The sequence below is a fragment of the Myotis myotis genome, unplaced genomic scaffold (assembly GCF_014108235.1).
Source record: "Myotis myotis isolate mMyoMyo1 unplaced genomic scaffold, mMyoMyo1.p scaffold_m19_p_12, whole genome shotgun sequence".
NCBI lineage: Eukaryota > Metazoa > Chordata > Mammalia > Chiroptera > Vespertilionidae > Myotis > Myotis myotis.
In genome coordinates, this window is record NW_023416316.1 from 55,848,671 (window position 1) to 55,871,852 (window position 23,182).

At 38.1% G+C, this 23,182-nt stretch overlaps 1 protein-coding gene across 5 annotated transcripts in view; it reads right to left on the minus strand.

Moving 5' to 3' along the window:
* Positions 1 to 5,526: 5,526 nt before the first annotated feature.
* Positions 5,527 to 23,182, minus strand: part of TTC39B (tetratricopeptide repeat domain 39B) — a 118,905-nt gene continuing 101,249 nt past the window's right edge. For all 5 annotated transcript variants that reach the window (XM_036331194.1, XM_036331191.1, XM_036331190.1 and 2 more), the window contains 3 exons: positions 12,201 to 12,318; positions 10,793 to 10,909; positions 5,527 to 7,742 (listed from right to left, as the gene is read on the minus strand). In XM_036331194.1, coding sequence (XP_036187087.1) covers positions 7,652 to 7,742; positions 10,793 to 10,909; positions 12,201 to 12,318 — 326 coding nt within the window. In that variant the 3' untranslated portion in view covers positions 5,527 to 7,651. The remainder of the gene's footprint in view (positions 7,743 to 10,792; positions 10,910 to 12,200; positions 12,319 to 23,182) is intronic.

Consider the following 23,182-nt stretch of genomic DNA (forward strand, 5'->3'; position numbering starts at 1 on the left):
TTTCAAAAAATGTTAAAAATAGGCCACAGGGACTGTTATCTTCATGATGAAAATTTATATCTCATATCAGCATTAGCCTACAAATCATAGATGACAACACTAACAGAAAACCAGCAAGCGAATTCTCATTTGGGAACGCAGTTTTATAGTAAAAATATCAGAACTTCACAGTTTTCTCCTTCCTTCTTGACTTATATCGACAAAATGCTTTAATAGCTACACTCTTTCACTGTCTGGTACCAGATCCAATGCCTACTTGATCAGCAGATGGATGCTACTAACACATTCATTCGTCTTACATAGAACTCACACATCTTCCATTTCTAAAAGTGTCTTGCTCTGCAAAGCCGTGATGGCCGGGAATGGGAAAGAGAGAAACTAAGTTCAAATGTGATGAGAAAGAGTGAGATAAAATGCTGACGATTTTTACTAAGAAAACATTGAATTATGAAGCACGTACAGGTAGCATTGATGATTCAACAGAAAACCATACATTGATTCACAAAACACTATGGCCTCTAACTATTCTGGTTTAATTCAAATCAAAATGAAAAATAAATATTATCAAAGAATTTCAGAATCCCCCCTACACAACAAGGTTAGAATAAGTGTTTTAGGTTTTTATTTTCAGATCACACAACAGGTTTATTTTGTTCGTGTGTTTTAAGGCAAAGTAAAATTTCCCAAGTGAAATACCTACAAAATAAATTTGCTTTGGAAGTAAATTTCAGTAATAAAATAATACTTCTCACTTATTAAAATATATATTTTGATTTTACCTATGATTTAGCAACGTACATCAAAAAATTCAAGAGATCTTATGAACATTTGCAAATAAATATTTTAAAACACTAGTACATAAATAAGTCAGCTAGTATTCATTTAGGTGTTTGGATGTCAATAGTTAGCAAAGGGAACAAATAATAAATCATAAAACTACTTAGTTATAAAATTGTCCTCTAACATCATAAGAATGCAAAGCATTGTTGAGCATGAAGTTTTCTGAACAGCACATATCAATGAAACATGTGTTATCCTTTTGCAAGTCTTAAATAGAAGCCAATAGTACTATTTTTTTAAGACATTAAATTAATAGCCCAAGATTTCTAGTGTTTACCATAATCTCTCTTTTCATGTAAATCATTTTTGTAAAAAAACAAATCATTGTACAGAAAACAATGTTTACTATGAATAATAAATCCACTTCAGAAAAATAGTGAATTCATTAATGAAAACTGCTTTAACTCATTTACTATGCCCAAAATTGCCACCTGAATACTTGGCTCCAATAAGAATAAATTAAAATGTCTGTTGCACAGCAAAAGAAACCATCAACAAAATGAAAAGACAACCCACTGAATGGAATAAGATATTTGCCAATGATACACCCAAAACTTATAAAAAACATAAAACTCAAAACCAAAAGAACAATCCAATTATAAAATGGGCAAAGAACCCGAATAGACACTTCTCCAAAGAGGACATACAGCTGGCCAATAGACATATGAAAAGATGCTAAACCTTACGAATCATCAGAGAGATGCAAATTCAAACCATAATGAGTTATTACCTCACATCTGTCAGAATGGCATCATCAATAAAACAACAAACAACAAGTGGTGGAGAGGATGTGGAGAACAGGGAACCCTCGTGCACTCTTGGTGGGAGTGCAGATTGGTGTAGCCGCTGTGAAAAGCAGTATGGAGTTACCTCAAAAAATTAAAAAATGGAACTGCCTTATAACCTAGCAATTCCACACCTGGGAATCTATCTGAAGAAACCCAAAACACAGATTAGAAAGAATATATGCACCCCTACGTTCACTGTAGCATTATTTACAACAGCCAAGATTTGGAAGCAGCCCAAGTACTCATCAGTAGATGAGTGGATAAAAAGCTGTGGTACATTTACACAACGGAATACTACTCAGCCATAAAAAAACAAAAAAACAAAATCTTACCTTTTGTGACAGTATGAATGGGCCTGGAGAATTATTATGCTAAGTGAAATAAGTCAGTCAGAGAAACACAAGTCCCATACGATTTCACTTATATGTGGAATCTAATGAACAAAATAAACTAACAAACAAAATAGAAACAGACTCAGACACAGAGAACAGACTGACAGCTGTCAGACGGGAAGAAGAGTTGGGGGACTGGGTGAAAAAAAGTGAAGGATTATGAAAAAACCTCATAGACATGGACAACAATATGGTGAGAAAAAGGGTGGTGGGAGGAGGTAGAAGAGGGTAAAGAGGGAATAAATGGTAATGGAAGGAGACTTGACTTGGGGTGGTGAACACAATTCAATGTACAGATGATGTATTATAGAATTGTATACCTCCAAGCTATATAATTTTACCAACCAATGTCATCCCAATAAATTCTATTTTTAAAAATGTCTACATGATTTCCAAAGCAGGGAGAAGCATCCCTTCTGATTGAAAAAGACCTTCCAGCCTTTCAAATTACCGTAATCCCTTTAAAACTGAAGTAAGCTATGTCCTTTAACATGTTCATTGTATCCAACTTCTCTGGCTATCGGTTCTGTTACACTGAGACCAACTTTTTCTCTCTACATGGTACCAGGCTACCAATAATTAAAACCAATATGCTAGAAAATATCAAGTAACAATAAAATGAAAGTCCCTGCCTGCATGTGTCAGCATCCCTTATATTCATCTTTTAAATTATGTGTTTCTAAGAACTACTGGGTTAACATACAAGTTATATTAATATGCAACAAGTCTTATTTAATGAAGTTTGGTACTCAAGTCTCTTGAGTTTTCCTAGTAACTGTCCAGTCTATAGGTGTCTGTGTGACTTCTTCATTAGTGAACTACAGTGGGGTGCCTGCTTTGACTTTTCCATGCAGTGTCGAGTTACAGGATTGCTACACATTTATGAACTGGACAGAATGGGGTTGGACTTCCTCTGACGCTATGTCTACCTCTCCCTTCATATGGATCAGGCCATGTATGTGCTCAGTCTTCTCCGTCCACTTAAACAGTCCTTGCATCATTTCTTCCTGTAGTTCCGACATTATGAACAGACTGGTGTGGCCTTGAGCACCATCCAGGTCAGACAGCAACTGCTCAACACAGAAGACAGTCTCCCTCCTGGTAACTGCTGAGGTGTCCTTTTTATTACATTTCAAGTTCAACATTCTGAAGTAACTCAAGCTAACAGAAGGTGTACAAAGGAGAAAACTAGCAACAATGAGAAGCAGGAATAGGGCTTCACAATAAGTGCTTGACAAATAAAGAAAAAATATGTAAATAATTGGCCTGGGAAGGGGAAACAGCCTGGAGGAAATCCCGCATCCCTGAGAGAAGGGTGTAAAGCTTGTCTGTTTAATATTTGTACGGTGTTTTCTGTCTGTCTGTCTATCTACCTGTGCATTTGATCAAGAAATGTCTAACGAGATTAAGATATGTCAATTATTTGTATGCATTTTACTTAGGTATCATACATATTAGGAATAATAATAGGCAGCAAAGGCATAAAATATATAACTTTAAATAAACTACCTGCCAAATTATTCCGTAAGTGGATAACTAGTACCTAAAAATTATTCTGTAAGTGGATAACTAGTACCTTAAAATCTTTAAATAGCAATAATTGGCCTAGCTGAGTTAATGTTGAAACATTGATAATATAAAGGAATGAAAGGTTCAGAGATTGAAAATTTTCAGAATAATGTTAAACTTATAAAAATATTACTTTAATCATAAAGTCTAAATCCCAAAGTTGAGAGTCACTTCCTCTACAACTCTAACAGTTTGTGATGTTGCATCTGAAAAAGTAAGGAAAATCAGATTAAAATAGAAATCTTAAAAAAAATCAATTCTCTTAATTTAGTATGTAAGGAGCTCTGGTGGGTAGGAAAGGAATTATGTTCAAATGTGCCAATGACCTTGATCATCTGCAGAACAGGATGAAATGAAAGTTTATGGGTACTAAAGCAGAAAAGGTAAATCCCACCAATATATATTTGAACCACAATTGACAACATGGTGACAGGATGATCATATTAAAAAGCCAGAACTCCGGGCAGCCCAGTATTAGGAGACCCCTAAATAGAACTGCAGCATGTGTGAGTGCTCCCCAGACTCAGCATCCTTCCAACACGTGTCACCAGCCATGTTTCAAGTGCTCAACCGCCACATGTGGCCAGTAGCTACCATACTGTGCAGGGCAGGACTAAAGGAGAAACAACACTGTTCAGAGATCAGGAAGGATGAGACAATTTTCCAAGATCCACTCCAGGCCTGATGAATGCCCAAATCTTCGGCATCAAAATGATCACTGGAGTCTTCATTAACTCATTTTCACTGAATGTATTTGAATTTTTGATTTATAAATACTTAGAGAACAGGAAGAAACAAAAATATTTTTTAAAGTCAATGGAGAATTGAGTAATTCCAGTTGGTCACAAAGACTTTTTTTTAATCGTTATGTCTAATGTGCAAAAGCAGGAAAGCATCTATTTGAAAACATCAACAGACTCATTTAAAGAAATGGGCGAGAATTGGAGCCATAATGAGTATTAATAGCAGAGGCTATTGGTGCATATCAAAATGTAACTACCTTTAAACATAGCTTCAAAAGAGGAAACACTTTTCTTTGAAAGGGAACAACTTTCATCTTTACACACATCCCACCGATTTGAAGCCCTACTCAAAGAATGATGGGGTGTTTTAACCTCAAAGTTAAACCGTTAGCTTCCAGGCCAGGGTGCAATGTTAATCACAGAGCTCTGCTAGACTACAACTTTGCCAACGAGATGACTCTGCTGTTGGATTGTTTTCAGTGACTTAAAATCTTGGACGCTGATTGACCCGGAATTCACCTTGTTACAGTTTGGACCCACTTGCCAAAGAGATAGAAAATCAATGGACTCTCTTTTCCTATGTAACTTGGGCCTTCTTGTACCCAGGAGAAGCACAGAAACATTAAAATGTCCATAAAAGGGCTTATGCAGTTAATCTTCTGCTAGTTGTCAAGTGGACGTCATGCCTACATTGTCACCATCCTACCAAGCATAACCTCTACTTGAGTCTTAAAATTACACAGCACCAATCAGAACTCTGGCTCTCCCTTTTTTTTAAAGAAAGGCAATTAAACCAAGAACTACACAAATTGCACAAACTGCCAGACACGTTGGCAGCCCAACTCTCCCACATATGCCCCTCAAAACATTAGATAAAACATTGTCACTTCAGTACTCATCCTATAGAGAACACCCTGAATCACAAACTAACTCCAAAAATGCAATATGAGCTGATGGCACAAGACACTGGTGTCATAATATCTTAAACATGGCAAGAAACAGATTAATATTTGTACCATTAGTGATATTACAGCACTTAAAAATCCACTGGATAGATTAACCATAAAAACAATAGGAAGTAACAATAAAAATAAAATTTAAAAAATAACTAAGTGAAATTTTAAATAGATATGAATTACTTTTATATTTTTTATAATGCAGAGTTCAAATAAAATAAAAATAACTACTATTGGCTTTTGTTTTCATTTTATACCAAAAGGAGAATTTTTATTAACTGACTTTCACTGACAGCTTCTCACAGAAATAATGTGAATGTTTTTACTTTACAAACAATAATGATACCAAAGCTCTTCTAAGGAATTATAAACATTTTCCCCAGTTACATAAAAAATAATTATTAAACATGTTTTCCACTACTAGTTGTAATGACAGTTTATTTTATTTCCTCTTTTGTCTGGACCTGCAGTCAGTTACATAATGCATTTAATAGCACATATTCAGATCTTCCACCAGACCATCTGACTCGAACTGTATTAACATCTTCCGTTGGGAATACATTCTCAGTATTGGACAAATACCTTAAAGAAAACAAGGCAAACACCTGCGAGGACAGGCTCATGTCACAGGGAATAAGTATCAAGAAATAAATTTGTAATCTGGGCCACGGTCAGTGTCAAATACGTGAATACATTGAAAGGTGATAGAATTTCCATGCTTTTCTCCTTTTACATCAGAGAACACAGACTCAGCCAATACCTCTGTACTGATACTATAATTGGTGCATAAAAACCGTGATCATTACAACGCATGTTCATATGGCCTTTCACAGTTCACACAAAGCCACGCATATGACTCTGCAGTATCTGACTGAGCCCTCACAGGCACCACGCTCCGTGAGGCTATCCCCATTAGGGAAACTGAGTCCCAGAAGAGGTGAATGGCTTGCTGCAGGGTGAGGAACTACTAACTAATAGAGATGAGCTCCTGGCTCCCAATCTTAGACGGTTTCTGTTAAACTGCATAGGCTTCCATGACAAGTTAGTCTTCAAAACAGAGGCAGGAATAGGACAAAACCCTGACTCATGGATTCCCAGATTGTTTTCCTCGCTCAGAATACAAACTGGTCCTTATTCACAAAACATACATATTTGGGGGTTGGGGGTTGATGACTGCAAAATAAAAACATACTCTAAGTGGGAGTGACTCCGATTAAACATTTTAACATTGTTTGCTGAAAATAAATACCTAAAATACTGACAGTTCTAAAACTGAAGGAGACCTTGATAATCATCTGTTCTTTTTCCATTTTACAGAGAGCGGGGGCTCCATCAAGGTCACTCTGGTAACTGCTAACCAGTAGCAGAGCCAGGACCGCATGGAATCAGACTCTCTCCCACTCAATGTCCCGACTGCATTTCCAAAATGAAAGGACTAAACACAGTCCAGATATTTACAAGGAACCGTCACAGTGCTAGAGAGATTAGAAAATTAGATCTTACTCACCAACATCATGAATGTAAAAATTATTAATATTTTACATATCGTTTAAAGCAGCAGGAACTTTGCTTCATATAAGAAAAATAATCAATGTATATATATATTTCAGGCTATCATTGCTAAGGATATTGTCTAAAATATAACTTTTTCTTCCCTTTAGATACACATTTTTTAAATTTTTGTTATTATAATAGACTTAAGTACATTCAAAAACAGGATAGTCTCTCAAAAATGCCACCACATTTAATTTACATGATGAATAAAAAAAAAACACTAACAATATTTCACCATCTCTGCTAGATACAGGTCTTTTCAACCTTTTAACTATATGATCCCATCCCTGTTCACACCACTGCCTGTCTTTTTCAGGATTCTTCAGGAGGTTATTAAGCTATTTCGAATGTAAGTGATTTTATTTCCCCTCTGAAATTTAAATTCTAGGCAACAAAATAACTCTGAAGTTTAACTGACCAACAAATCTAAAAATGGCTCAACTTGTAAGCCATTTGCTACTTAAACAATATTAATTTCCATATTAAAAAAAATAAATAATCTGATTAGACTTTATTGTACCTGTGAGTCCTTTAAAAGACTTCCCCTCTCCAATTGAAACCTAATATGAAATTCTTTTTGAAGAGGCAAAATATAAGAATTTCCTAGATAGTACTGAACATTATTCCATGGGGAGTAGTAGGGGAAACATTCACATAGAACAGTAAACCACACACATGATAGAAAATATTGACAATAAAATTATTTTTTTCTCTCATTCACAAGATCACTTTTCCACTTTAATACAAGGGCTAATCTATAGCAGATGTGGGTTAACGGAGGGGCAATCCATCCATCTTCCAGGCTCTGATCAGTGTGAGGAAGGCTTTCTCCAGAGTTGAAGAGCTGCCTGAATTCTGAAGTGCAGTCTAGACTCCATGGAGTAATCTTTGTAGTTGTTTCTAAAGACAATAACAACAAAATCGAAATGTCAAAAGTTCCTCTATACCAGACCACCACCACCATCCTCCCCTCCTCTCATGTTCACTCCTTATTTGCTTTCAAACTTGACTATGCCTAACAGTCAATATTGTTAAAATGTAGATGGTGTCCTGTGAAGAGAGGGGGATGGCAATATTCTTTGTTTCTAGAAGTTTCCTGGTGAGAACCTAAAAGTCAGACTTTGAGTACCAAGGTTCTACTTCCCTACCAAGCCATTCACAAACACCACAAGAAGATTATGAGGAGGGCTTAACAATATCGTGAACTATTCTTAAACAGCTGACCTCCTTTTCTGAACTGGAAATGCTAAGGCAGCCTCATACAAACGAGGCGAACTTGATGGATCACAACTTCCTCCAAATAATTATCTTGAGACTCCCATGAAACAACAACCGCAGCAAAGACAGCAGGATTACCCCGTGATACCAAAATCACTTACTCCAATTCTCACAGGCAAATAGCAACGGTTTGGCCAATAATTACTGTATAGCAATGTCAGAAGGGGCCAGGCCATTAAAATCCACAGATGATGTAAAAACTTTACTGAGGTTAATCATTCATGACTTCTCTTTGCTAGAATTGTTAAGAGTGATCAGAATGGAATGGCTTCGACTTTGGGCTCCTGCTTTCACCCATTGCTTTGGCCCATGCTCCTTGCAGTGGCATTTATTTCTTTCCACAGCCCTTTATGGTATATAGACCTAAGTGCTATTTACTGGTAACTCTGAAAAGGGTTATTATTCATAATAAGGGTCATTATTCATAAGCTAAATCAACATCTTACTAGAGTTTACCAAAGGATATAATTATTTTCCTAAATGTCTGGTCACAAATTTTGGCAACTTTGCAAGGCTCCTACTACATAAGGGGAACTACAGACAATTGTCCTGGAATTACTGGGAAGACTGTTTATGTTGGCATCATCAGCACTGGCTTGAGTTAGTGGTGACTTTTGATCGCTGCTGGTCTTGTTTTTCAGTAGTGAATTATTAGTCTTTCATTTTCATCATTATAAAGTTGCCTTATTGTGTGCTGCTTAGGTAACATTAAATATGTACAAATAATGAATACTTGGAATGATAGTATTTATAGTCCCTAATTTTCCATGAGCTACATCTCATGACACATACATGTCAGTTGAAATGTGTCATTATCACTACCAACAAATTAATTTTTTAAAAGTGATTTGTTCTCATATCTCTCATTAACAAGGAGAAAAATGAGGAGGAGGAGGATAGGAGGAGGAAGAGGAGAAAGAGGGGGAAGAAGGAAGAAGGAGGAGGAGGAAGAAATAAGGAAGAAGGGAGGAGGAGGAAGAAGGCGGCTTTCTTGGCTCCACCATGCCCCTGGAGCTTCTGCCCCATTATTGTGTTTTCAGAAAAACATCCTGAACGAGTTGCCCAAAGTAGCTGGTTCTACTTTCTCACCTCACTTGTCAGAGTCACCAATGATCTTCATGCAGCCAAGTTCACTTCTCTAGTCTCACTTTAGTGGACCTCTCAGCAGCTGGCTTTACAACTGACCACTGTCTTCTTTTTAAACACTTTGTTCACTTGGCTTTCCTGGATGTCATCCTGACTCAGTGGCCATTTCTCCTTACTCTTATTGTTTATTCTCATTAAAATGATACCATATCCCAAGGCTGTGTGCTGGGACTCACTCTCTCTCTCTCTCTCTCTCTCTCTCTCTCTCTCTCTCTCTCTCCCCCAACTCCCCCAAAATGACCTCATCAAGTATCATGGCTTCAAATACCTCTGTGTCTGTGCTGGTGACTTTGAAATCTCCACGTGTGGCATTTACCTTTCCACTGACCTCCATGCTTCTACAGTTGACTGCCAACTCACCATCTCCATGTGGATACCTCGTAGGCTCCTCAGAACATCATGGTCCAAACAAAAGTATTTTTTTATCTCCCCAACCCCTCTAAGGATTCCCCATCTCAGTAAAAATGATGATTCCCCATCATCATTATTGACCTAGTGGCTCCACCCCCTAGCCTGGAGGTTACTTAGCTGTGGTTCCAGACAGGAATGTGCCTCTCGCAGTCTTCTGCTGACTGATCTCAGGACTGGCTCTGCTTAGGCAAATATCAACTACAACATCAACTCCTCAAGAAGACCTTCCAGAATCAACCCAACCTAAGGCCACAGCCCAGTACTTTGTATCAGAATGTGAGTCTGAGCAAAACATATACCACTGCTATTTTTTTACTTGCTTATTTAATATCTCCCTCCTACTCAGAGAGCAGGAACATTGTCGGTTTATGTACAGTTGTCTCTCTAGAGCCTTTACTATGCTGGGCACATAAGAGGTGCTCAGTGAATATTTGCTGAATTTGAGTAAATGACCAAACCAACAAACCACTAAGCTATTTATGGCCTAGAGCTACCCACGGCATTCTCTACCCACTGCAAGAAGTGTTCAGGACAAACAGACCATGATCACACGTCTGTGAGCCATTATGTAGTAGAAATGATAATATGTGCTTTGAAACGGCCAGAGTAGACAGAAAATAGAGAGAGCCAGGGGGAGATTCAAAGAGCTTCTTCAAGGAAATTAGAAAAGGTCAGCAAATTATTATCAAGTTTATGGCTAAATCTGGACTCACCCACTTATTTCTATACCATCTTCTGTGGCTGCTTTCGATACCATTGAGTAACTGCAGTGGAGACCTCACACTGTAAAGCCAAAACCACTTTCTAGCTGGCCCTTTAGGAACAGTTTGCCGACCTCTGATATAGAACAGATTAGACTAGATATCTGTCAGACAGAAGCCCACAACCACCACCTCTGTAAACGGTCACAGGGCCAGGCGCTCAGAAGGTTGAAAACAGCACAATTGCAGCAAAAGCCACGAGCATAAACGAAGCATAAGTTAGCAAAGGTAGCATTGTAACTACCTTTCGTTCATGTTTTAACTTTAAGTGTGCATGTACTATCACTGCTGCTATCATGGTGCGGACAATCCTAACTCCACAGCCGCCCCAGAGGAGCTGCCATCGCCACTCACCTTGCAGTTTCCAGGGTCTTAAAGGCCTTGTCAATGTCCCCTTGGCTTTTGTACAAAAACGCCAACTCAAACAGAGTAAATGGCACCAGGTAGTGGTCGAACTTCAGCAGCTTTTCACTAAAAGAATGAGTGGAAAGCAGTTAAGTCTCAACAGAACAAGAAGGGTGTCATTCTTTTCCAACATACATATTCAGCATTCCCCGTTTCCCATAAAACTGGTGTTTAGCAGCATGATTTTCAGAGAAAAGCTGTCATTATACAAAATTCACTCAAGGAATCTAATAAACTACAGCAATACATAGTATGCTTTTATTATCTTAATCTCTTATTTTATTCCTTAGTCTGAATTGGATTATTTTTTTTAATATATTTTATTGATTTTTTACAGAGAAGAAGGGAGAGGGATAGAAAGTCAGAAACATCGATGAGAGAGATCGATCAGCTGCCTCCTGCACGCCCCACAGTGGGGACGTGCCTGCAACCAAGGTACATGCCCTTGACCGGAATCGAACCCGGGACCCTTGAATCCGCAGGCCGACGCTCTATCCACTGAGCCAAACCGGTTCGGCTGAATTGGATTATTTACTGCCCCTTAGGAATATGAGCATATATGGGCTATAATCTTCAAAGCCTAACCCTGGAAAGGACAAGATCATACTCCTGAACATAAATATTTAAAAATAAGAATGCTGTATTGATTTTTATAAAGGGTCACTTCGACTTGTTACGTCTTATGCTTTAAAAAAAAGGCAATAACTTCCGTTTTCAGCAATATTATAAGAATTCTCTGACGACAAAACATCTGCAAGCACTAAAAATATATGAGTAATACACTGTCAAACGCATAGCTCAGCTCCCACGAACATAAGGAAAATTCTCGAACTGAAAACAACACAAAACCAGAACTCTTTGGGTGTGGATGCCCAAGCAGTCCGGGTCCACGCCAGTCTGAACAATCGGGGCTCAGTGCTTCAATGCCCAAGGAGGAGAGGAGGCCTTGGCCCGCAGGACAGGGAGCAGGACTGAGACCTCTACACTTTGAAAGGCTGCTCCATCAGAGAAAGGGGAGATTAGAAAAAAAATCTCTGGCGCAGGAGGAAAACACGGGCAGTTGGCTCCTGGGCCTCTGCTCCAGGTGGAAAGTAAAAGCACACTCCTGGAGAAATTAACAACCAACAGGCCTGCCCTCACATGAGTTTGCAATTCAGGTTTACATTGCCCAAAGGTCCAAGAACCTCCATGCCATGAAATTAATGTGAACGTGGCTCTGGGTTGGCAAAGTCTTCGGGGCACAAAGACAACACTCCTGGGTTCTTTTCTGGTAACACCGAGTCAAAGGGTGGCAGCAAGAGAAATCACTTTCCAACAGGAACTCCCAGAGCCACCGCGGGTTTCCTCCTTTGTTTACCTTTGGATGACATGAGAGAAGCACAGTTCCGCCTGCAGGGGCCGCTGCAAGTTCTTCAGGCAGCACCCCTTCAGCAGCTTCAGCAGGCACTCGTCGTCCACCAGGTAGTCGCTGCAGTCTGAAAGCAAACACACAAACATCATGCACAAGCACAAAAATGCTTTTCCAAAATCCCAATTCAGAGGAAAGAACGGACACTAGCTATTGGGTTACAAAGGGATCATTTAAAAATAAAAATAAAATGTTTAGCACGTGCTGTGCCTCACTAAATAAAACACAATGACGTTATTTTAAATTAAGTGGATATTGAATATGCTACACTAGTTTATACACCATGTGATGAAGGGGTTCACTCAGTCCACTTCACCCTTTTCTCAGGGGCTCATATTCTGCGTGATGTGCCCTCAGAATAAGAGCAGAGTCTCTGAACCCTAAGTAAGGTGGGGCTGAATGAATCCCGTAAAAGGTAAAGCCACGAAGAGCACGAAGGCTGCGTCCTCCCGTGGTTCTGGCTTCTAACTGTGTTGGCTTCATATGGACGAGGACAGTACTTCCATATGGCGAAGCAGATGGCCTTTACCCATTAACAATTCAGAAAGCAAATCCTGAACTGTTTATAATTTATCAATTCTCCCAGGCTATGTTCATTGGGGGGAAATTATATTATAAAATTAGATAAAATGGTTCTGAAGTACATGCAAGGCACCTCAGACCCTCACACATTCCTAACTGCTTGAGGCTAATGGAATGGTTTTCCTTTCGCCACTTTTTCCCTTTGGAGAAGGAGGCTTCGCCCGCCACAGCCCAAGGCTAAGGGTAAACAGAAGGAGCAATATTATGTGCGACATCTATGACAAAGGCAGCTCTTTCACAGCAACCACTTTTGAGTTTGGGGGTTTTTGCAAGTAAGATGCAACTAAGACGTCATTCAAAGACAGACTGATAATTTACACATTTCAGGCTGTGACAACACTGTGGGGAGGGGATGGAGGGGGGCGTGCAAACCAAATTAATGAGGCCCTGGGAGTGCCTCATATTGAAGTCCTCCAGGTTTCAGAAAAAAGCTCAGAAACCACCCTTCAGAGATGCTGATGCTTTACTTTGTAAGCTGCTGTCTATGGGAGGTTCACGATTCTGTGTAACCAACTAAAAGGGGATCCCTTTACTTCCAGGTGCTGATATTCATCTCTCACTCCCAAGCTCTGACGGCTCATTCGCCAAGAAAAAAATCACAGATATCAATACCAATTTACCTTTCCTATGACTCAAGAACCATTTTTCTACCAAAGAGGGGGAAATCCATGTATGCTTCCAATCATAGATGCTCACTGAAATATGCATTCAAGGAACAGTATCTTTCCAGGCCTACAACCAAACCCTTAGGTTCCATGCTAGATGCTGGTTTTTAGCATTGCTTTTGTGCATTTTATCGAGTTCTCTGTAGGATTTTCTGATAGTGTGTGTTATCAGAAAATTCCGGTATTCGGTAAACAACGGTTTTGCTGAGAGGAACAGCCTTAACACCATGCAAGGCTTAAGTATCAGTAGAGCCACATTTAGCTTTTATTTAGATCGTGAGTTAGGAATATGGAAAATAGGTTCAAAAATACCAACATTCCTCCAAAAACTTTAGGAAGCAAAATCCATTATTTCTTCAGCCCACAGAGCAACATCTGTCAGATGATTATTTCCCCTTAAGATGTGAATGTCGCCCTAACCAGTTTGGCTCAGTGGATAGAGTGTCGGCCTGCGGACTGAAGGGTCCTGGGTTCGATTCCAGTCAAGGGCATGTACCTGGATTGTGGGCACATCCCCAGTAGGGGGTGTGCAAGAGGCAGCTGATTGATGTTTCTAACTCTCTATCCCTCTCTCTTCCTCTCTGTAAAAAATTCAATAAAATATATTTAAAAAATAAAAAAGATGTGACTATCACGATTCTCATGGGTGAGTTCACGGATGAACATTTCAACACTTTCCATTTTACATCCAAGGAAAGGATGATGCTGCCCAAGCACATGTTCATCATAAAAGATCTGCTTTTTATAAAACAGAGGGTAGGCAGAGGAAAAAGAAGTGTGAGGCCCAGGCTACAAAAATGTCTACATTGAACATCTTAGAAGCTAGTTGAAATGCACCAAAGAAAAAAACTGAAAGTACATTCAGAAAGTAAAAAGTTGTAAGGAATACTTTCCCTTTTCTGTCACTCTGATTATGTTTGCTATGTGCTTTCAAGTTAACCACAACTAATAGTTAAACAAAGAGCTAGTATATTTATTAACTTCTGGCTCCATGCTGAATGTAGTTAGATTTCAAATGAAACGCTCATGTAATTCATAGCAAACACTGACTCCAAGCATATCACACCGAGTATTCTTCTCTCTTTGAGCAGTGCTGCCCCCTGGGTCTCTGTGACCAGCCTCTCAGACTATGGCACTGCCAGCGTCCATCACCTGCACCCTCTACCATCCTTCACTTCAAAGACACCAAAGGTAGAAGCAAAAACACATTTATTCCTAGTCATGGAGGTGGAGGGGTGGAGATGGAATCTGACCGCAGGTTTACAGCTTCACTCCACTTTCCAATTTGGGGTTTTTCCTCTTACTCCGAAGGACAGAAACCTAATGACTCAAAGGTCATATCAGTTGTTAGGGGGACAGGGGAGAGGCGGGTGTGTGTTGGGTAAACTTCCTGCATAAACAATGGACCTGGAAGAGATCATCACCATAAATTTCATATGTAACATCTGGCAAAGGGGATCTTCAGGAAAGGAACCAATTTTTCTACCCCAGGGAGGACATACAAAGACAGAGCTTGACTAAAAGTACAGTGTGTCTGTCTAAGCATACCCGGGCCCTGCTTGAATATTTCTGAAGCCTATCATCTCATTACGCCATTAAAAGAAGAAGGGATGGATGGAGACAATGTCTTGGTTTTCTAAACCTCTATTGCATTTTACATGCACAGTCTGATACATATATTACTCCTTTAATTTTTTTCTCCCAACCAAAGAAAGGACAAAATAAACATAGGGGTGGGGGTGAAGAGCCTGCCCACACAGAGAGAACCTAATAGTCCTCCAGGACTTCTTTAGACAAAGACCCTCTCTGCTGGTACACATGAGTCTACATCAGTGGTCGGCAAACTACAGCCCCTTGAGTGTGGCTCTTCCACAAAATACCACATGTGGGCGCGCATGTACAGTGTGATTGAAACTTCGTGGCCACACTCAAGGGGCCAAAGAGTGGCATGTGGCTCGCGAGCCGCAGTTTGCCGACCACTGGTCTACATGAAAAGAACGGACATTCAAACATCAGAATTTATTCTACTAAACCCACACCGTTTTCTTTGAAGAAATACAGAAGCAAGCTGGCCTACTTCTCTGGGCAAAAGAATAAGCTAAAAATGTTTTCACTTAATAAAAAGAGGTTTTCCTTTACTTCCCAGTTTTCACATATCCACTTTTTTATTTGTTTATTTTTTATCTTTATTGTTTAAAGTATTACAGATATTCCCCCCCTTTTCCCCCATTGACCTCTTCTAGCCTGCCCCCCGCCCGCACACCAAGCTTTCACCACCCTATTGTCTGTGTTCATGGGTTATGAATATAGGCATACAAATTCTTCACTTTTCCATTTAGTTTGTGGATATGTGGGATTTAGTTATAAACAATTTCTTTAACAGCAGAAACAGATGCTTTCTCTGCCTATCATAATTCTATATCTAGCAAGGAAATCTAAGAGTGTTCAAATGAGCAAATTAATATAAGATGGCCAAATTAGTTGAACAAAAATGAATACTAATAAATTTGTTCAAAAGTCCAAATGGGCCCTAGCCATAGCCAGTTTTTCTCAGTGTTTAGAGCGTCAGCCCTAGGGCCAAAGGGTCGCAGGTTCGATCCCCAGCCTGCTCGGGCACAAGTGGGAGGCAACTACTCAATGTGTCTCTTTCATGTTTAAATTTCTTTCTTTCTTTCTTTCTTTCTTTCTTTCTTTCTTTCTTTCTTTCTTCCTTTCTTCTTTCTTCTTTCTCTCTCTCTCTCTCTCTCTCTCTCTCTCTCTCTCTCTCTCTCTCTCTCTCTCTCCCCTCCCTTCCACTCTCTCTTTAAAAAAAAAAAAAAAAAAAATCAATGGAAAAATCTCACTTTTTAAATCCTCACCCAAAGATATGTTTTAGAGAGAGGAAGGGAGACAGAGAAAAACATCAATGTGAGAGAGAAACATAGGATGCCTCCAGTATGTACATGCCCTAACTGGGGATCAAACCCACAAGCTTTCTGGTGTACTGGCCGACACTCCAACCAACTCAGCCACCAGCAAGCGCTGAAATCTCATTTTTAAAGTAAAATTTCATAAAGTTTCATTTTATTTAAATTCAAAATGATGTAACTTTATGTTGATTTTCCACTCAGAACAAAATATTTTTCCTTTTTGAAATTATTTTACATGAAAAATAGTAAAGTTCACCTCCCACCCTTTAAGACGACTACTAACAACAAAACAGAAATAACAAATGTTGGCAAGGATGTAGACATATTGGAACACTTGTACACTGTTAGTGGGAATGTAAAATGATACACACCTACTATAGAAAACTGTATAGCAGTAACCCTGAAACCAATACAAAATAATACTGAAAGTAAAGTATACAGTCAAAAAAAAAAAAAAGAGAGAAAAGAAAACTGTGAAGCAGTTTCTAAAAAAAATTAAAAATTGAACTACATTATGACCTAGTCATTCCTGTTCTGGGCATATATCTAAAAGAATTTAAAGCATGGTCCCGAAAAATATTTGCCTACCAATGTTCATAGAAGTATTACTCACAATACCCAAAAGGTGGAAGCAACCTAAATATGCATCAATGGATAAATCGATAAAAAAAAAATGTGGCATATGCATATAATGGTATATTATTCAGCCTTAAAAATGAAGGAAATTCTGACACAGTACAACATGGATATACCTTGAGGACATTATGCAAAGTGAAATAAGCCACTGTTATGAAGCCTCTAGAGCAGTCAAATTCAGTATAGTCACAAAAAGTAAAATAGTGGTTGCCAGGGGCTAGGGTAGGGGAAAATGGGGGGTTATTATTTAATGGGTATGAAAAAGTTCTGGAGATTGGTTGCACAACAATGTGAATGTAAACACCTCTACACTGTAAAAAAAATAAATAAATAAATAAAAATAAAAAAGAAATGGATAACAGTAAATTTTACTATAAAAAAATTAAAAATAGATACATTAAAAATTAGTAAGAAAGCTTATCACAACTTTATGCAATAAAAACTACATTGAAAATATGTTAGTGATAGAACTTCACAAAAAAAGTCCGAAATGCCCATACAGCAAGTCTATAGTCTGTACTTATACATACGCTCCTTTGGTTGTCTGTAAAATAGTAAAAAGTTTTGACTCCTCTTTCTCATCCCAGTTTTGTGAGACTTCTTATCCGCTGGTTTCCCTGCTGCCCAGAAATCAGAGGGAATTATCAGTTTGTGAAGATGAATACCTCAATATTCTAGCTTCTCTACCTAAGATCAGATCATTATGGGAGGTAAATGCTATAACTTTTCTATAAAAGAGGAAGGAAAAAAAGAAAAGAAAAGAGAGCAATGGTTCTTTTATAAAAATGCTATCTTTAATATGGAAAGGTGACATTATAGTAGTCCCCCCTTATCTGTGGGGGATATAGTCCAAGACATCACTGGATGCCTGAAATTGCAGATAATACCAAACCCTAGATATCCTATTTGTTTTCCTATACATACATGCCATGATATAATTTAACTTATAAATTAAGCACAGTAAGAGATTAACAATAATAACTAATAATAAAATAGAACTATTATTACATTACTGTAATAAAAGTTATGCGAATGTAGTGTTTCTCTCTCTCTCTCTCTCTCTCTCTCTCTCTCTCTCTCTCTCTCTCTCAAAATATCTTACTATACTGCCCTTACCCTTCTTCTTGTGATGTCTACATGATAAGATGAACTGAGATGGATGTATTGGACAAAGGAATAATTCATGTCATGAGCAACAAATGACAGAGATCAAAACCACAAATGAAGGGAGACTAATTTACCCACCCTCCATCAACAGATGAGCTTTGGGTGTGACTTTTCAATAGTGGAGTAGGATATTCCACTCACTGGTCTCCTTGTGAGCGTTTGTTTGTATTTCCAAAATGACTAATCCGGGGAGTGGGCGAGTGGGGGAGTCTGTGGCCTCAGAACAGCACTGCTCTTTCCTCTATTGGATTCTTTAACTATACAGCCTGAAACTTTGACCTTGTTAATAGATAAGCCAACTGATTCAGCTTTCATTCTTATATATTTCTTCTCCTGGTTAATGGGAATCTAAAGCTAAAATTATTTTAAATAGGAAAAGTAACCTAAATGCTAAAAAATACTGCAGACTGGTTAAATTAGAATGCATTTGCTCCATAAAGAGCTATGAAGCTTTTAAAATTATTATAGGGGTTATTTAGCAATAATTTAAAAGTTGTGGCAAAAAGAGAACTACCATATGATCTGGCAATTCCACTCGAGGTATCTATTCAAAGAAAATTACTAGTAGAACACTACCATTGACATCAGAGGCTAGATCTTCCAGACAGAAAATCAACAAGGAAATGGTAGCCTTAAATGAATGACACACTAGATCAGATGGATTTAATTGACATCTTCAGAGCATTTCACCCAAAGCAGCAGAATAAACATTCTTTTCAAGTGCACTTAGAACATTTTCTAAGATAGACCACATGTTAGGACACAAAAAAAGTCTTAATAAATTTAAGAAGATTAAAATCATACCAAGCATCTTTGCTGACCATATGGTATGAAACTAGAAATCAATCACAAGAAAAAAAACTGAAAAACACACAAAGACATGGAGGTTAAATAACATGGTACTAAACAATGAATGGATTAACAATTAGATTAAGGAAGAAATCAAAAAAAACCTTGAAACAAATGAAAATTAGAACACAACAACCCAAAATCTATGGGACACAGTAAAAGCAGTCCTCAGAAGGGAAATTCATAGCATTTAGCATTATAGGTTCAACTAAAGAAACAAGAAAAATCTTAAACAACCTAACTACACTTAAAGGAACTAGAAAAAGAACAAACAAAGCTCAAAGTGAGTAGAAGAAAATAATAAAGATCAGAGCAGAAATAAAAAATAATTGAGTCTAAAAAGAAAGATACAAAAGAACAATGAAACCAAGAGCTGGTTTCTTAAAAGGACAAATAAGATTGACAAACCTTTAACCAGACTCAGCAAGAAAAAAAGAGGACCCAAATAAATAAAATCAGAAATAAAAGAGGAGAAATAACAATTAACACCAAAGAAATACAAAGAACTGTAAGAAAATATTGTGAACAACTATATGCCAACAAATTGGACACTCTGGATGAAAAGATAAATTCCTAGAAACATACAATCTTCCAAAACTGAATCAGGAAAAATCAGAGAATCTGCATAGACAGATTAAAACTAGTCAAAATGAAGCAATATAAAACAAACAAACAAAAAAACCTCCCAACGAACAAAAGTCCTGGGCCAGATGGCTTCACAGGTGAATTTTACCAAACATTCAAAGAGAAACTAACACCTATTATTCCAAAAAATTTAAGATGAGAGAAGACTCCCAAACTCATTTTACAAGGCCAGGATTATCCAAATTCCAAAACTAGACAAAGACACTACAAAGAAAGAAAATGATAAGCCAATATCTCTAGTGAGCATAGATGCAAAAGTCCTAAACAAAATGTTAGCAAACCAGATCCAGCAATACATTAAAAAAGAGCACACACCATGATCAAGTGGGATTTACGGTGGGATACAAAGTTGGTACACTATCTGAAAATCAGTAAACATGATATACCACATAAACAAAATGAAGGATAAAAACCACATGATCATATCAATAGACACAGAAAAAGCATTTGATAAAATCAACACTCATTTATGATCAAAACTCTCAGAAAAGGGGAAATAGAGGAAACATACCTCAATGTAATAAAGGCCATATATGACAAACCCACAGCCAATATTATATTCAATGGGCAAAAACTACAAGTGTTTCTCTTAGGATCGGGAATACGACAGGGATGTCCATTTCACCACTCTTATTCAACATAGTACTGAAAGTTCTACCACAACAACCAGACAAGAAGAAGAAATAAAAGGCTTCCAAAAAGGAAAGGAAGAAGCAAAACTGTCATTATGTGCAGATAACATGATATTGTATATAGAGAATCCTAATGATTCCACCAAAAAACTACTAGAACTGATCAATGAATTCAGTAAAGTAGCAGGATACAAAATAAATATCCAGAAATCAGTGCATTTTTATACCAGAAAGGGAAACTAAGAAAAAAAACCCATCACAATTGCTTTAAAAAGAACACATAGGAATAAATTTAGTCAAGAATGTAAAAGACCTTTCTTCAGAAAATTATAAGACACTGAAGAAAATAATGGAAAAAGATACAAATAAGTGGAAGCATATACTGTGTTCATGGATAGGAAGAATTAACATAATTAAAATGTCCATACGACCCAAAGCAATCTATACATTCAATATAATTCCCATCAAGAAACCAGTGGTATATTTCTCAGAACTAGAACAAATATTCCAAAAATTTATATGTAACCACAAAAGACCCCCCAAACAGCCACAGCTATCTTGAGAAAGAAGAACAAAATGGGAGGAATCACGCTACCTGATATCAAATATACTACTAGGCCAGAGGAATCAAAACAGTCTGGTACTAGCATAAAAACAACATATAGAGAGCCCAGAAATAAACCCATGCCTTTATAGTGAATTACTATTTGACGAAGAAGGGGAAAACATACAATGGGGTAAAGATAACCTATTTAATAAATGGTGCTGGGACAGATACATGCAAAACAATGAAACAATACCACCTTCTTATACCATACACAAGAATAAACTCAAAATGGATTAAAGACTTAAAAGTTAGACTCGAAACCATAAAAATCCTAGAAGAAAACATAGGCAGTAAAATCTCAAACATTTCTCATAGCAATGTTTTTTTCTGATATATATCTTCGGGCAAGGGAAACAAAAGAAAAAATAATCAAGTTTTTGCACAGCAAAGGAAACCATCAACAAAATGAAAAGACAACCCACTGAATGGGAGAATATATTCACCAATGACACATCTTATAAGGGGCTAATATCCAAAATTTCTAAAGAACTTTGAAAACTCAACATCAAAAAAAACCCAAAAAACCACAATACAATTGAAAAATTGGCAAAAGACCTGAAATGACACTTCTCCAAAGAGGACATACAAATGGCTAATAGACATATGAAAAGATGCTAAACGTCACTAAGCATCAGAGAAATGCAAATTAAAATCACAATGAGATATCACCTCACACCTGTCAGAATGGCTATCATCAATAAATCCACAAACAACAAGTGGTGGAGAGGATGTGGAGAAAAGAGAACCCTCATGCACTGTTGGTGGGAGTGCTGACTGGTGCAGCCACTGTGGAAAACAGTATGGAGTTAAAAATGGAACTGCCGTATGATCTAGTGATTCCACTTCTGGGAATATATCTGAAGAAACCTGAAACACTAATTCAAAAGAATATATGCACTCCTGTGTTCACTGTAATGTTATTTACAACTAGAGGCCTAGTGCACAGATTCGTGCACCAGTGGGGTTCCTTGGCCTGGTCTGTGCCCTCTCACAATCCAAGACCCCTTGGGGGATGGCAGAGAGCCAGTTTCAGCCCGATCCATACAGGCCAGGCCAAGGGGCCCCACTGGTGCCCAAATCCATGCACTGGGCCAGTTTCAGCCCAATCCCTGCAGGCCAGGCCAAGTGACCCCACTGGTGCATGAATTCGTGCACTGGGCCTCTAGTGTGCATATAAGATCTTTGGTTAATCTCTTCCCGCCCTCCCCTTTACCCCCTCCCCTCTGAGATTCATTAGTCTTCCATGTTTCCATGCCTGTGGGTTGAGCGTCTGCCCCCTGGTGGTCATTGTGGGTCATAGCTACTGGTCGGTCAGCAAGTTGGCCAGTCGCTTAGGCTTTTATATATACAGACAGATAGCCAAGATTTGGAAACAGCCCAAGTGCCCATCAGTACCTGAGTGGATAAAAAAGCTGTGGTACATTTACACAATGGATTTCTACTTGGATGTAAAAAGACAGAACTCTTATTACCCTTTGTAACAGCATAGATGGGCTGGAGAACATTATGCTAAGTGAAATAAGCCAGTCAGAGAAAGACAAGTACATATGACTTCACTCATGTGGAATCTAATGAACAAGTAAACTAACAAACAAAATAGAAACAGACTCATAGATAGAGAACAGACTGACAGCTGTCAGAGTGGAGGGAGCTGGGAGGCTGGGTAAAAAGGTGAAGGGATTAAGCAAAACAAAGCAAAACCTCATGGACACAGGTAATTGTATGGTGCTTACCAGAGGGAAAGGGGTGTGGAGGAAGGTAGAAGAGAGGATGGGGGGATAAATGGTGATGGAAGGAGACTTAGCTTAGGGTGGTGAACACAATACAATATACAGATGACGTATTACAGAATTGTACACCTGAAACTTATATAAGTTATTAACCAATGTCACCCCCATAAATTCAATAAAAAAGTGAAAACAAAAACACTAAATCAAAGAGATATATGACTCCATGTTCATTGCATCATTTATAATAGCCAAGATATGGGAATAATCTGTGGATGGATAGATCAATAAAGAAAATGTCACACACACACACACACTGGAATATTATTCAGCCATAAAAAAGAATTACATCTTGCCATGCAACAAGATAGATGGACCTTGAAGGTATTATGCTAAGTGAAATAAATCAGATAAAGACAAATACTGTATGATCTTACTTATATGTAGAACCTTAAAAAAAAAAAAAAAAAAACCACACCACCAATGCAGATTAGATACAGAAAACAGATTGG